This window comes from Channa argus, chromosome 14 (assembly GCF_033026475.1).
Source record: "Channa argus isolate prfri chromosome 14, Channa argus male v1.0, whole genome shotgun sequence".
Lineage (NCBI taxonomy): Eukaryota > Metazoa > Chordata > Actinopteri > Anabantiformes > Channidae > Channa > Channa argus.
In genome coordinates this window covers 12,605,078-12,621,844 of record NC_090210.1, presented here as the reverse complement: position 1 = coordinate 12,621,844, position 16,767 = coordinate 12,605,078, and the positions used below count along the sequence as shown (strand labels likewise).

The following is a 16,767-nucleotide window of genomic DNA, read 5'->3' as shown; positions in this document are numbered from 1 at the left end:
AGAACCAACCTGATGGAGGTTGTATGATTATTCGACTGAGGATTTAAAGTTCCAGATTAGTTTCTGCTCAGTTTTAAGCTCTCACTTTGTCATTCTCCCAGAAAATGTAAGATTTTGCATAAAGTTGTACTGAAGCCTCTAAGTGTATTATTTCTTCCTTTATGGTTTTTTCATTGCACACAAAGAACATTGGAATTAGTCGCATTAAACTTGTCTGTCGTGCTCTGGGGCTGAAAAATCACTTTAATATAACTACAACAGTTGTCGATATCGTAATCTTTTTATGTTTTATTTGAATTCTGGTATTATATTAAGGGTTTACTGTAATTTCCCTACTCAATGGGGGTATATGTTCCTCTCCTTTCATAAATTCTTGTTTTACAAAGACAATGGTGAAATCAGCTGAAACCTATATTTGAATTGTAAACAGAGTCAAATGTTGAACCTAAGAAATTTTTATAGTTTTTGGAAAAACATCAGCCTATTTTGAATTTGATGTTGGCAACATATTTCAAAAAAGTCGAGACAGCTCCATCTTTACGACTATGGGGGGAGCTAGCGTAGCACCGAGTTCCTTGCTCAGGGACACACCTGGTGAGTACGCTGACTTCTGCATCCCATCCTGCTGCTCTACACAGTAAGCTACCAGGCCGCCAACACTATGTAACTTTTCTCCCTACATCCAGCTGCTGAAATCGGCACGAGAAAACAGAGGAGTTGACAAATTTGTTGATACACTCTTCTGAGTTGACTTCTGTCACTACATCATTACCGAGGAATCTTAATGAGCAGTAGGGAGTCATATCTCCAGTCACTGTCCAGAACTGAGTAAGTACCACCACCACTCTGCAATAACAAAACAGCAGAATATATTTCCTGCTAAATTAATAGTTAACATATAACAAACCTTTTTTATGTCATTACGTCAGCCACAGAGATTACTGCATTCTTGCAGGAAGATGTGGTGGAATTTATCAAACCAGCTTCCAGAGTCTGCCGCATGTTATTTTCAACTGCAGGTATCTTGCAAAACCATTTACAGTGAAAGATAAAGAAAAAAATATGCACTTTAGCCCCCTTCGCACCTTGGGAGCCCTGACCTCAGCTGCGCTCTGTTCTTAGCTCCTAGGGTGTGGAAGGCTGTAATGAAAAAAGATGTGACCTGACCCTGGCTCTCACTGATACGATCTGCGCCTGTGGTGTGGTGATCCATCTGCAGAGAGCCATGCAGAACATGCCTCAGAGACTAAAATGGCTGCCACGCTGACCCGTGCTGCACTTCCTCTAGTGACCACCAGAGCGCATTCATGACACATTAGAAATTAATACAGTTGCATGTAGCATTAAGACAAACATATGCAACACATACAAATGCACGGAGCCCCAAACCTTGTGTCTATGGTTTTCTTATAACTTCTGCAGCACTTAACATTTTCTGTGGCTGGTGTATAAGAAACAGCATCGTTCAGCCTCTAGGTCACATGGAACTTCTTTTCTGTTGTCTTGGTTTCTTTGTCGTCTTGACTGAGACATGTCAGTCTCCATGAGTTTTGTCAGGTATTAGTATTTGATCTTAACTGAGTTTTAGATGCCTTCTGTGTAGCCAGTAAAACAACCAGCAACCAGGAAAGAGCTTTATTTATTATTATAATTTTTTTGGGGGGTTATTTTAAAGGAAATGTATGTAGATTTTTAATTACCATTTCAACTTGCTTTCTGCGATTCTACTATGAGGACTACATGTATATGAACTTTATTTAACTCTGCCTTCCCTGTATTAAAATAATGCTCCTATTCAAGCTACAAAACTCATCCAGATGATGTCACCTAAAGGACTTCCAGAAGAGGGGGACAACCAAGCCTACAACCTCTGTAGTAACGGCCATCAGATGACTTCATCAGAACTGAAGGAAGAAGTGGGACATTTACATATAACTGCAATCGTAATAGTAAGATCTGGTCAAAGGTCTGTGACGTCTGCACACAGTCTGCAGCGTGACCTTAGTTAAAATGCTCACAGTGATGGACCCAATGTCTCAAGTGACTTTGTGAATTTGCATGTTGTTCCAAAGAAGAGCAAAACAATGGCTGCCTGGTAAGTCCTTAAGAAACTGTAGGATGATTTTGGTATATTCAAAGAACTAAAGTTGTAATTATCGGTGAAAACATTTCCACACATTAGTAGCATACTAGCTTTCATGCGTACACAACCAAATAGAAAAAATAACTCCAAAGATCAGGGTTCTTTGATGGTCCGTTTATATTTTTTGGAGCAGTTGCAATCTGTTTGAGGCAATAGAAAGTTTTACAATTCTCTTTTTAAAACACATTTGGTCTATCGACAAAAAAATTACCGATGTTATATCTCCATACAGGTCTTATACTCAGGTGTTTTTGCCTAAGGATCACAAGGACATACATAACGTTGTCACTTTCCAGATGCTTACTAATGAATACAGTACATCTGTTGTTCATCCAATGTTCTCGTCGGGACAATAGGAGTAATTTTTCAAGCATCGGAAGATGACCTAGGACTTCTAAACAGCAGTGAGTAGGGAGGACCAGGGTCTGTTGTCGTGTTTTATAATTTAGCATGTATCACTGTATTATAAAAAAAATTAATGAAGAAAAAAGAATCACCGTTTAGTGTCAGATTTACAACAACAAACACTCATGCATTCATGGGTGAAATCTCTGCTGTTTAGCATAATAAGACCAATTATTCAGAACTGGGGGTTTCATGCACTGAAAACACACTTTTAAAAAGAATCAAACTTGTGATTTTTCTCTGTGATTTAAAAGAGTCACCTGTGACATGTATAACAAAACTCAATAGCAGATCATCAGTAGTTTGTCATGTATGCCAGGAGTGGCACAGTTAAAATACAGACGTGTTGGGAATACTTCTCACAGATGTAGCACCGTTTTTGTACTGCTTCATTGACAACGTGGATCCCTGGGCCCTGGTCTACTCTACTCCACATAGCAACAACATTACTACACAAAGTCGACAATTTAGTGTTTTGACCAGAAAATAAATTGTGAACAAAATTCCTACATGTAGCTGTATTTTTTTTTTTTTAACAAGTCTTTTACCATAATGTTGCTGCTATAAGTGACGTCCACATCGGCACATAAAAAGTATATATTTATATTTATATAATATATATCCGTACTCTATTAACAGTTTTGTCTACCATGAAGTTGCCACCTATCTCAGAAAAGATTTTTTTTGTACTTCAAACATTAATTATTTTACAACACACAAATCAACTAATTTTGTACAACTTTGGAGGAAGCAAGGCTCCGCCCAGTCATAATTCCTCTACGGTTTTCTTTTTTCTATGTTTTGTGTTTTTTAATTTGTCTTCCCAGTCCTGGTGCAGTTTCATCCCAGTAAAACACGGTTTAGAAAAAACAAAGCATTTACAAGCTAGCATTGTTAGAACCACGAGAATGTTCTGCTGAAAGCTTCAGCTGAAATTGGACCCTTGTACACGCCCCTAAATCCCTTCTGCCTTCCTCAGCTGAGGGAAAGTAACTCTTGTTTGGCACAGTTATATACACTTTACTTAAAGGAGGGAATTTAAGAAAAAGTGGATTTGTAGTATTAATGTGGAAATACAGTTGCCAAAAAAAGCCTAAACTGTTTCGTCCCAGAATAGGCTGTGAGACAGTTAGAGCCTCTTTCAGCTCTTTTGGCAGCTGTACTATCTACAATTCTGCGAAAACAATTTGTAGGGCAGTAAGAGAAGCACCGTGACCTACGCGAGACAGTGCTTCCATAACACCTAATTTATATCCAGTGTTTCACATTATCAGTGTGTTAACATCCATCTGTAGCTGTGATGAGTTCTCAGAGTCTGAGTGTGCATACTGTGTGAAATTGTGTGTTATTTGGGGGTCCGGTTAGTGAGGAGGTGAGGTCGACCCACTGAAGAAAGGCCTGACATGACACATAAAATAGTGCAATGTACAGTACACAATGCCTCAGAAATGTACAGTGTACATCAAATACTATACAACCGGAATTAAAAAAGTAGAAACACAACAAAAGAAAAAAAAAAAAAAAACGTTACAAATGACAAAGTCCAGAGCCGTTGTCTGCCCAGAGGAGGATACACCACGCTGAACCCAAAGAGACAAACAAAAGTTTGTGTGACTGATGTCCTACAGTACATGTCCTACAGCTCTGCTTCTTGTGCTTCACAAGATTACTAAAAGCCATGTTGCTATACCACATATTTACAGGTTTCTCCCGGGGTCTTTCACAATCCAGAACTTTCTGTCCTCGAATCCACCGATTTCTTTCATTGTCCCTCTTCATCTTAATATATGTCCCACATTCCCATCATGCTTTTACTTTTCTCTTCCTTCGAGTATCTCTCTTTTACGTTCTGCATCCAGAGGGTGTCGGGTGCAGGTCTTTCTGTCTGCTGCTTTCGCAGTTGTGGATCACAAACTAAACACAAAAAGTAAATGTGTTGGTTTTGTTGGTGGTGTGCATGCACATGCGTGACAGCTCTTTCATTTGCTTCTGCTCCTCACTTGTCCTCTTTCCCTCCTACATCATATGTCTGTGAAAGGAGTTCAATAGATTTTCTCCTCACATCCCCTTTCCTGCACTCCATCATCCCCTTCTGCTATCTTGCTACCTTTAATGCTACTCGGGAATTACAGGGGAGGATGGAGAGGGAGGGAAACCATCCCCTGTTCTTCTCTCTTTCACCTTTTAAACTACCCAATTTTCCATCCCTTTTTCCTATGTCCATCCTCTCCTGCTCCTACACCCTCATCTCCCCTTAGACCCAGGAGTCTGGTGAGGCGGGATAGTGGCTGGTCTCGTAGTTAAGCTCACTGTAGGGCCGCGAGGCTGAGTAGAAGTCTACATAGTTGCCAGTCGATTTTAGGCCCTGAAGCTGCATGTTTAGGTCACCCTGTGGGGGGCGACCTCCTGGGTGAACCTGGTTCTCGTAGAAGGACTGGTCCTCGTAGTTGCCACTGTCGTGGGGGGGAGGGTTTTGAAACGGAGGGTAGGGCTCTGATGGCAAGCCTTGAGAAGACACCTTCAAATGAGCAAAAATCATTAGTGGGACCAAAGGAAGAATAAAGGAACAATTGATTAAACATGGCAGCTTTTACTTGATCAAACAGTTGCCCAAAAAATGCCTTTACTTCTCCTACTCAGTCCAAAAGGTAGCAGTGCTCCGTGAAGGGATTTACTGATTGTCCAGCAGCTGGCATTAGCCCATCTTTTGTTTTCTGATATATAATCAATACATATTAGGTTTTTGACTGTGTGCTGACCATAACAAACATTCTGAATGTCAACTTGAGCTTAAGGAAATTGTGACGAGTATTTTTTGAAAATTTTCCAACGCTATATGAACCTATAGGCCAAACGGTTAACTGATGAATCCAACTAAATACGATAACTATGGACAACCAAAGGATGTCCTGTGTAATATGAAGAGTTTGACTGACAATAATCTAGAAATCCACTGCAGTATTTCAACAATGTTTAAATGTGGCTCTATATAGTTTTGTTCACAACTTTATATTGACCTTTGCAGACTTAATCATATTTTACACTATCACTATTAAAGCCACGGAATTCAGCTTGGACCTTTAAGTCTTGCTATGTTATTTCATCTCCATCTAAATGTGCCGTAGGCTTTCTATGCAGCAGTTCCTTCTATTAAAGGTGATATGAGTCATAAGATAAAAAATAGGTAACAACAGAGAAGAGACTTCTTTTATCAGTAGTTGGGGGTTTGTAGGTGATGTTTTTTCCTCATATACGCTAGAATACTTAACTCTTCTGTGATGGTGTTCTGATGAACTGTAGCCATTAATTGGCCCACATACTAACAGTCACACATAGATAATGACAGCGCCATCGCCATTATTGTTTACACACCAACTGTGGGATTTATAGGTTATGTGCAAGGGGGCAGACTCGAGCCTAATCATACCTGACAGACAACAGCATTTCTTCATTGTGCACTTTTCTACAACATAAACAGAAGCCATATAAGGCATAAATGAATTTGAACTAAATTGAGGTGTGTCACATGTTGCATAGTAATTCATAATATTTTACCAAACTTATTTTCTTGTTAAACGACTTTCTGCTGCAAAAAGCAGCTTTTAATACAATACACAGGATTGTCTCTTGCATAAGTGTTGCATTACATTTCTAAAGACATGCAAAACTGGCCCAAATCAATGAAGGCTTGACAATATCAAGTTGCACATGTGAACATGTAGTTAGGCCCAACCTGCCATTTACATCTCTGCTTATTTTGTCCAATGACAAATAAACCCCTCTGACAGTTGGTATTTATTTAAACTACTGTACTAGTATTTGTAAATTACAGGACATGACTCAAAAGCCATGTTAGTAGTGTTATGTTAAAAATACATAATACAGAAAATTCAATGTACCTGATTATACTTCAGTTCATCAGTAGGTGACACGTATGCTCCTCTGTGTAGTGTTGAAGACCCACCAGAGATCTGACCTGAAGAGACAGTGCAGATGACAGACTTCCAAATAAAAGCAATTATTGACTTCAGCTTCATATTAACTGTAAAGATAAGAGTGATACTTACTCATCTTACTCTCTGCAAAACAAAAACTACTATGCATATTTCCCCAAACTCTGAACTACTCTTTTAGTCATTGTTATTTGTCAGCTGAAAACATTTCTTTTCTCTGAGCGTGTCTTTGTGTGTCAGACATGTTGTAAGGAATTCCTACCCGTCATGGCGTCCTTCCGGGATGTGTGCTCACCCTTGTTGCCATGGTAACTGGCATTGCCAGTCGACTCGTAGTCTGCCTTTCTATCCTTCAACACCATCATCTCTCTGGGGGAAGCAGGAGCGCTTGCTACACACACACACACACACACACACACACACACACACACACACACACACACACACACACACACACACACACACACACACACACACACACACACACACACACACACACACACACACACACACACACACACACACACACACACACACACACACACACACACACACACTCTTTCTTAACCTTAAATCCATCATCAACACATTATCACTACACTTTGGATTTTGAAGGAGTACACTAGTAAAAAAAGGAAACATATTCAGTCTGCACGATTCCTTTCACAGCAGAGAAACCAGAGTGATATGAAAATTGTATCTTTCTGCATATTTGAGCATATTTTCACCACATGCGTGATTTCAGGTAACCATCACCCAGGAATGATTGAAAATGGAAGCACTAAGTTCTGTTTGTATTGTGATTAAGGGGTTTTTTGCCATTCTTCACCAATCTTAACCATAAATACTGACTCATCCCTCCTACCTGCATCTGCTTTGCCCTGTCTTTGTCTGACTGACACTTTCCATCTGTATTTACCATACGCACATATTTTCACTACCTTATGCCATCACACACCCATGTTGGGGAAGACCTGGCTATTGATTCAGACAGACAGGAGACCTGTCCAGGTTGTACCCTGCCTTTCACCCAATAACAGCTGGGATAGGCTGGATCAAGCTCTAGTTTCACCCCACCCCACAAACCTGAACAGGATAATGAGTTAAGATAATGAATGGATGTAAATATGCTTTCAGAATACCAGAATATACATACATTTATATTTTTTTTAGAATTATCAGTGGCATTATGAAAACTATTCAAATATGCGGTGGCCCTGAAAGCTCAAAGCACTACAATTTGAGAAAACAAACACTGAACCCTCAACAGCCCATCCCCATCCCTGCACAGTGCTGGTCCCAAGCCTGGTAGAAATTTGGGAGGGTTGCGCCAGGAAGGACATCGTAAAAACTGTGCCAAATTAACATGCGAACCAATGAACCACTGTGGTGACCCTGAAGTCACTGACAAAGCTTAAAAGGACAAAAACAAAACAAAAAAACAAAAACAAACAAAAAAAAGCAAATAGACAAAACACTAGCAAAAATACAAAAACAACATCACCAATTTGCTAACACAGGCGTAGCATTAAGAAATGCGCTGCAAAAAGCCACAACACATCAAGTGTTGCAGTGCTTTGAGCTTTCAGGGCCACCGTACAAATACCTTTAAATAAAGTCATTTCAAATTGGTTTTAATTATTTATTAGCTAGCAGATATAGACGAAAAAATTTATTTCTTACATGTTGGCTTTTAGGCTGTGCTAGAAGCTGCATGAATGCATTAAAGGATCGACATGGATTGATGGAGTAGTTATTCTGTCAGACGCACCACTGTAAGGATGATGTGTACTGATTCTGTGATCCTGTGATTTTTGTGTTAGCACTGTCAGTTCACTATTATGGCTTATACAATAAACGACTGCCATAAAACATCTGATTGTTAACGTTGTAAACATGCTCATATTTTGAGATTTAGATCGAGCTCAAAGCATTCCATTTTTTTCGCCTTATATAATTCTGCAAAATCCTGCATTTTTAAGCTCAAACGTTGTTTTTAGCTTATTAAGTGTTGTAATATCCATAAATTTAATTTAGAAGTGCTTCTACCTTAACAGTAGGTAAAGGATGTGTCTTCATGACTTTGCCAATACCACTTATTCACTGGGCATTTCTTGTGGACAGGTTTTGAAATTTTAAATTAAACACTTGTAAGAGGGTTCGGATTCACTGGCTTGTTTATGCCCAGTTCAAGGGATCTTTTTTGATGAAAGTAAAAATAACTATAACTGTCTCTCCACCTGTGTTACTGGCGTGGAGAAATATCAATGGTGAAAGATTTTGGGCAAACTTTGATCTGTAGAACAGTAAAATTAAATTATCCAACATTGAAAAGACCTATCTACCTGTGCGAGGCTTAAATCTTTACACTGAAATGAAATAAAATGAAATTAGCCTCAATACATTAGTATGGCTATGGTGACAGCCATTCTCACTTCCACTACCTTTACATACAAATTTACATGGGTGTCAGTGATATGGGTTTTTTAAAAAGCATATTAGAATACAACTCTAAAGGACAACTACATAACTATTCCACATCTGACAGGGACCTTAAAAAGTATTCTGAGGATTTACCCACCTAAAGTAATACTGTATTAGACAAACGCTAATTTCAATAAGGCAAGGAAAGGAAACCTTTTTAGGAGGCACCGTGCAAGGATTTTACTTGACAGCTAAATAATTTGTCGGTAGTCGACATAGTATGAAGGTTAAAGACTGCAGCCTGGGTGGAGTGGTGTTAGTTAGACTGGACTGTACTGATGGAAAGAGGATGGATTGATGGAGGACAAAAGGCAAGTGAGGAGAGTAGGGGAAGTAGACTCACCTGATCGATTGTTAGGCGAGGTCCGTACAGGAGAGATGGATGGAGTGCGAGAGGAAGAATAAGGTCGCTGTCTGTCTCTCTCTATTGTTGAGGAAGAGCCGATGAAATGGTACTGAGAATAGCCATCCTGAAGGAGAGAAGTGGAATAAAAAGGAAAGAAGAGATGAGACTCTGATAGAAAGAATGCACCATTTATATGCCTTACAATGTTATCCTGTCTAATTTTTATAATCATTAATTTCCCATCTGTCACTATTGCTTACTGAAACATTTGCTGACTTTACCTTTTTGTAAAGGCTGCGGAGGTCTCTGTATTGCCACATGCTGTTCAGGACTTGAGATGCTGCTTTCACGACTTTGGGACTATGTCTGGGAATTCAGTAGAGAGAAAAACACATACAGTGTAAAGCTTGACTGTCCTTTGTTTTATGCTATTGGGAGCTATGAATACACCGCATAATAACAAATAAACGTATTTAAAATATAAACACTAAATCAGAACCAACACATCACTGCAGCGTCCAAAGAGGAAAGGCACAGATAAAGAAAAAATGTTTTCTTTAGCCCCTCAAATATGGCTATAAAATTGTTCTTTGGCCAAACTGCATAATTGCTTGGTTGATTGATGGATTGGACAATATTTCATTCCGCATCCTCCAGGGTCTGACTCAGCTTACTAATGACTGTGGGTATAATTGGCTCATATGGCCTTATCAGCGCCTAGAAAATTAAACTTTATTTCTCCGAGACATTTTGGTAAATGTTATTGTTTTGGATTCTGTGATTGCAAACCCAGCTGCCCTTTCAATAATACAAAGCAAGGAACTAGTTTTTAAAGAACTACATCATTTTTAAAAGGACATTAGGTTTGGATATTTTTCTGTATATTTATTAGCCTGTCTCGTATGAATTGCACTAGAATATTCATGAAAATAAGTTTTAGCCTTTGCATACCATTGATAATTAACGGACATTCATTAAACTTCTAGAATTGAAAAAAAACCTGACTTTACCATCTTCTATTAGATAACCCCAAGACAAAATACATAATGCAAATGTATTTGGCAATTTAAGTTGTTTTTTTTAAATCATCTTTTTAGTGCATAAAACGTTGTGCCAGTAAAATGTATAACATTCAAGCACAACTAAAAATAAGCCAAATAGACAGCTGCAGCTAAAACTAGCTGGTAAGAGAATGGTGGGCTTAGCTAAATTTACAACAACACAGACAGAGAAAACTTTGATATATTGATTTCCTATGGACTTGAAATAACATTCCTTTTAAACAAACTAGCTAAACTGGATAATGCAAAGTAATGGCCCTAGTTAAATTTGCCTGGACAAGCCTTGTTGCATGTCAACCCTTCTGCTCCCTCCACAACTCCTTTCTACCTCTACTTCATATAATACAAAAGCAACAAAATGCAGGTGCGCTGCAACTGGCCAAACTTTATTTGGAACTTATTTTCTTTGGAGCGTTTTGAGTTGTGACTCACCGCTCTGAAACGAACACACAACCTCCCTAAACATATATCTTCACCCTCCTGCTGCCAACCCTCTGTGTCTCTTCTGCTTTATTTTTCCACCCTATCACCACCACCACATTCCAGCTCTTTCTTATTCCACCTACTTGTGAACTGAACTCATGAAACTGAATCTCTTGTTGGCCTACTCCACCTCCTCCTTACACTCCTGCCTAAATGTGCTAATAACCAAATGTATTCTTTTAAAATAACACTGGGAAGTTGGATTATTATTAATATGCATTCACTTTACTCTTAAAATCATCATACATAAAAATAGATAATTATATACCCATTATGCCCACTCCAGCATTTTTTGATGGTTATGGCATTTTCTTATAATTTTTTACGTTTGATGTGACATCTGTTGCATGTAATATTTATTCTGTGTTATTTTTATAGTTATAATTACAGAGCCTAAAATTCGGGTGATTGCTTTTTGCATCACTTTTATATGAGATCCATATTCCATTTTGATTGAAATCCGCAAATAAGATGCTGTTTTTTTTGTAACCATGAGATAATAATAATAATAAAAAAATCATCTGTGGCAGTGTCTTTAAAGATTTTTCAGGCAAGGTGGCAGGAGGACGATAGATACGATATTTGGTCATTTATTTCTTCCACAGCACAAGACTCTAAGCTGGTAAAACCAATTACCTCATGATAAAGGAAATTAAAACAATCTAAAACAAACCAAAATGTATAAAAAAAACAAAAAACAAAAAAAAAAACAAAAAAAAAACCTTACTACAGCATGGATTGGCTCAGTTAGTACAATTATTATTTCATCAGAAATTAATTAACAGTCCTTTATTATATATCAAAGGGGAATGCAACCTTTTGTAACCAACTGTATGCGTTTATTATTGAGGTCATTGAGTACTTTCGGTGGAGTCGTACCTCTGTATTAAGAGGTTTGGCCCCCAAAGTGCACTCCAGTCTGACTCCACCACCCACCATGACCTCAATAATAAAACACATAAAATCATCAGCTTTCCATTTAAAAAGTGAGGAATTCTAACATTGTTAAAGCAGAATTCATAGTAGATTCCTGTATTGGATTGTATTACATTGTACAGGTACAGGTGTACCAAATGAAGTGGCCAGTGAGTGTACATGTCTTTCTGTTTCAACACCAACAGTAAAACAGAAAATGCTTCCTAACAATATTTTCCCACCAGATAATAGTTCTGCCTAGATCCTGTCAACATCTTTTCCTTCAGCTTACTTGTCTCCTTTGCTGCGGGCAATACCAATGAGCTTCTCGATGCCGCCAGCGTCTCTCAGGGCCTTAGTATTCTCCATGTTTTTGGTGATGACCTCATGCAGTGCACAGCAGATAGCAGTGATGGTGTCATCTGACATTGTCTTCCCCACCAGGCCGCCACTGTTGGTGCTTCCTACTCCACCGACTCCCCCGCCGCTCGTGTTGTTGTTGTTGCTGCCCCCAGGCAAACGGTGAACCAGGTCCCTCATAGCGTATTTACCTGTGGGCACAGTTGGACAGAGAGTGACAGTGAGAGTGGGGGTGCAGTGAATTAAAGGTATGGAAATGACATTGAAAAAGAATAGACAGTGGAAATAAGGGCTTTTGTTGTGCACATTTAATTTGAATTGTATGTCTGTGTGTTGTTTTGGCTATGCTTCTAATGTAACATCAACACCAAAAAATGAAGAATTATTCTGAAAATTAATGTTTGCATGCCGTGGAACCAGCAGACTGTTTGTTACATACCTAGTTTATAATAAAGCCCTTTGCAGAAACCTGTAACCCACCTTGTCCCCTCATCAATCTAAGGCTTCACCTGTCTATTATCAAATGATTTCAGCAGGTTCTGCATGCAAGAACACCTATCATGCATTCATAGTAGTAGCTAGTGAACAACTAAACTATTATCTTAAGAATAAGTTGGCAGTGTGCCATGCTGAACTTCAATTATACCATAGGTTTAAATTTATGAGAACATTTTTGCTTTCACTATATTGCTTTCTGGAATATATGTAAAGATGGAAACTAATGTTGGTTGTTAAACGAATGATGTGCACTTTGGCAAAATATTTGGAAAAGTCTATTACCTCAAAAGATAAAAGATACACAATTAGCAGCCATTAAGCAAGACAACATACAGGATGAACCAGGACACGAAAATGTCCAAGGACCTTCTTTTACACCCCCCTCCAAAATTTAGACTCAACTACAAAAAAGCTTCTAGGGGAGTAAAAACACAGCCTGGCTGGGTGGCTCTCAGACAAAGATGGAGACACAACTACGTAATTCAATACAGACCCTGACTACATTTCCCATGATGAGTCAGGGCTGCTGTCAAGCATTCTTGTTGATTCTGCCCTCTGGCCCTCATTCTGATTGGGTCATCACCCTAGGGTGGAGCTGGGGGAGGGGGCACATCATGACCCACTGACGATTTACATCAATACTACATGTTTCCCTGCTGAAATCTCCACTGGGGCATGAAATAGCTACTTCTGGTATTTTTGATAAATGCTGTATAAAGAACACAAATTAATGCAATATATAGCAGAGACTGGAGTAATTTACTGCATACAAGTATACTGCATACAAGACACTGCATAAGTCCTGCTGAAGTGAATTGAAATTTTGATATGATAAATGATTGGCACCCTTAACTTAATATTTGATTTCAGGTATTTTTTCAAAAGGGGGTGCTACCAATCACCTCCTGTAACCATGAATGAGTCTCTTACACATCTCTATTGGAATTTTCGACCACTCTTTTGGAAACTGCTCCATTCAGATTTGAAGGATGCCTCCACCCAACTGCTGTTTTGAGATCTCTCCTCAGGTGTTCTATGGTATTCAGATCTGGACTCATTGCTGGCCATTTTAGAACTCTCCAATGCTTTGTAACTCTTTCTGAGTGCTTTTTGAAGTGCGTTTTGCGTCATTGTCCTGGTCGAAGGCATATGACCTCTGGTGGAGATGCAGCTTTCTGACACTGGCTGCTATGTTGTGCCTCAAAATTCTTTGGTAATCATCAGATTTCATGATGCCAGAAGCAGGAAACAACCCCAAAACATCCTTGAACCTCCACCATGTTTGACTGTAGGGACTGTGTTCTTTTCTTTAAAGGAAACAGCAGCCTTGTTGACTTTTCTTTTTCTGTAAATGGTGCCATGATGTCCTTTACCAAAAAGATCTAGTTTTGTCTTATCTGTCCACAGTACGTTCTCCCAAAAGGATTGTGGTTTTGTCACATGTCACAAGTTTTGGCAAACTCCAGTCTTGCTTTTTTATGCCTTTCTGTCAGCAGTGGTGTCCTCCTGGGTCTCCTACCGAAGCGTCCCTTTTCATTCAGATGGCGATGGATAGTGCGAGCTGACGCTGTTGTACCCTGTGTCTGCAGATCAGCTGAATTTGTTTGGAAGTTATTCGGGGTTTGAGGTTCACCATTCGAACAATCCTTCCTTGTAATTTTTCATTATTTTTGCTTTTCCGTCCACGTCCAGGGAGGTTAGCTACAGTGCCATGGGCTGTAAACATCTTGATGATATTGCGCACAGTGGACACAGGAACATTAAGATCTCTGGAGATGGACGTGTGGCCTTCAGATTGTCCATGTTTTTCAACAGTTTTTTCTCTCAAATACTCAGAAATTTTTACAAATAAATTATTACAGTTCTTGCTTTTCTCCATCCCCTTAATTTAACTTCTAACATAAACTCACAATATTGATAATATTTACATTACTACAAACATAAAGTAACTGAAACACTTAACCATGTTTGCAGCACTGCAGCAAATAAACAGGTGGCTCAGAGCTGAACTGTCTGTACGGACAGATATAAACTCCTGAAAGCACTGATGGCAACACAACACGCTGTGTCTCTAATGCAATTTCATCATGTTAACACCGCCCTAGTGAAGGCAGGACAGTGTGTCTGATCAAAACATACGGTACATGCATGCCCTGCGGCTGAGCTGCATAAGACATCCTACATACTCTATACAGTACACGTGAATGGCTGCATTTGCTTAAATTGTGCACACATAGACCCACACACACAGCTTAACTTAGAGCCTTAAGCATCAGATGGAGTGGAAGTGGAAGTGGAAGAAAGCTTATGGTTGTTGTTATGGGGAACAACAGAAATGCAGACAACACTACACTGCCTGCAAAGGACAATCAAGAATGGCTTGGAGCAAAACTACTATCTCCACAAAGAAAGAATCTATCTGCAGACAAATATTATAAAGCCATTTATCTCTTTTTTATTAGAAAAGAGAAATCTACAAACTCACAGCAATAATTGTTAACCCAAACGACATTTATATAGCTCTTTTTTATAAAACAACTACTAAACTTGTCCACTTTAACAAGTATTAGTCATATTATGGATTATAGCAAGTGAGTAATGCTGTGAGCGGGTCAAGATAACTCCACTTGTTTTCACTGTCATTATCTTCAATTAAGGAAGAATTATGCACATTGCTCCACTTGTGTCAAAAAAATAACACTCAAAGAAAGAGCTTTAGTAAAGCTGATTTGCTTTTGAAATTATGGAACAACACACTGGCTGACAGTTTCTCATGTCACCTTTTTTTAGACTATGTGTGTGTATGTATGTGTGCGTGTTCTTTATTTAAATACTCTTTGTATGATTGTTTAATTTTTTTGGGCGGGACCTGACTACTTACCGATGAGCTCCTTATTCCTAATGTCCAGAGCCATGTTTCTCAGAGCAGTGGCCACGGCACATACCACCCGATCGTTGTCTATCCTCAGCAACTCTACTAGGATAGGGAGACCCTTCTCCTTACGCACTGCAGCCCGGATATAGACTGACCACTAAGCAGGAAATGGGAAAGGTTAGAGGTGGACAGAACCAACATCAAAGACAGATGTTTGATGCATGAATATTCATGCACCTTCGGTGTCTTTTGCTTATATTGTCCAAATACAATTTTTATTGCCAAACAGTGTATGTAATAATAGATAATGGTTTGCAGGTCGTTTATTTTCCACAAATTTCTTATACACGCCCGAAAATTAGCAGGTATTTAGTTATTTCTTAGTTTCGCCCCTTCTGACTCCCACTGACTTTTCATTACACTTGTGCAGGTGCCCTTTAGCATCACAATGGTTTAGCCACTGTACTGAATTCCTACCTTCCAGCTCCCAGCAGCTAGGTTCTGCAGAGCCCCAGCTGCTCCCTCCAGGGTGTCTGGGTTTGAGCACTCAGACAGCAGTGTGAGGTAGGGCTTGACGATGGTGGGGTGCCATAACATCTGGATGCCTTTCGGGGGCTCCGCCAAGTCTGGAAATGGGCCGACACCATCCCACTGCGGAAGATGAGACATAATTCAGGATAGAAAAGGATTTAAAATTCTGTGTGAGGCGAGGTTTGACAGTGGTAGGGTGCCAGCACAGTCCCTTCAGGCAAGTACAGGAAAGAAGAGAGAGAAGATTTACTATTCATGAGCAGTGTATAAATAAGCTGGCATTCATGTATTTGTGCATTTTGTTTTCCTAGCTCCTCTGTAATTGAAATCTGGCATTTTCTCATGCACTGATGCATTTGGAAACACACACACACACACACACACACAATTATTGTGCTTCATCTCTATTGGTGTATTTTATATGACATCTATTAAGACTCTGGTCTCATTGTACATGATTGTAGATCGCAGATCCCTTTCTGGTCATGTTTCTTTAAAAACACAAACAATTAAGTAGAAATCTACAGTATCTTCTGTCTGCCGAGCTAGCAAAGCAACCAAACAAGGCCGCTGTATGTTAGAATGTTACATTTATTACATCTCCCTTATCCACAGGGTCAGTGGTTTGACTCAGTTCCTCATGGTCACATGTTGAGATGTCCTTGCACAAGTCACTAAACTTTGAGCATCTTTAATGTAGAAGTCTGTCCACA

General features: G+C 39.2%; 1 protein-coding gene and 1 long non-coding RNA gene across 12 annotated transcripts in view; one reads left to right on the top strand and one right to left on the bottom strand.

Annotated features, from left to right (window-relative positions):
* Positions 1–704: 704 nt before the first annotated feature.
* Positions 705–1,256, top strand: LOC137140746 (uncharacterized). The gene is made up of 3 exons (XR_010916484.1): positions 705–828; positions 930–1,019; positions 1,123–1,256. It is a non-coding gene; the product is annotated as an uncharacterized lncRNA (long non-coding RNA).
* A 980-nt stretch (positions 1,257–2,236) lies between these two features.
* Positions 2,237–16,767, bottom strand: part of ctnnd2b (catenin (cadherin-associated protein), delta 2b) — a 157,584-nt gene continuing 143,053 nt past the window's right edge. For 6 of the 11 annotated variants that reach the window (XM_067529323.1, XM_067529321.1, XM_067529327.1 and 3 more), the window contains 8 exons: positions 16,001–16,174; positions 15,530–15,680; positions 12,083–12,341; positions 9,613–9,706; positions 9,329–9,455; positions 6,764–6,892; positions 6,448–6,524; positions 2,237–5,066 (listed from right to left, as the gene is read on the bottom strand). In XM_067529323.1, coding sequence (XP_067385424.1) covers positions 4,803–5,066; positions 6,448–6,524; positions 6,764–6,892; positions 9,329–9,455; positions 9,613–9,706; positions 12,083–12,341; positions 15,530–15,680; positions 16,001–16,174 — 1,275 coding nt within the window. In that variant the 3' untranslated portion in view covers positions 2,237–4,802. The remainder of the gene's footprint in view (positions 5,067–6,447; positions 6,525–6,763; positions 6,893–9,328; positions 9,456–9,612; positions 9,707–12,082; positions 12,342–15,529; positions 15,681–16,000; positions 16,175–16,767) is intronic. The other 5 variants (XM_067529332.1, XM_067529324.1, XM_067529328.1 and 2 more) reach the window with 2 other exon arrangements.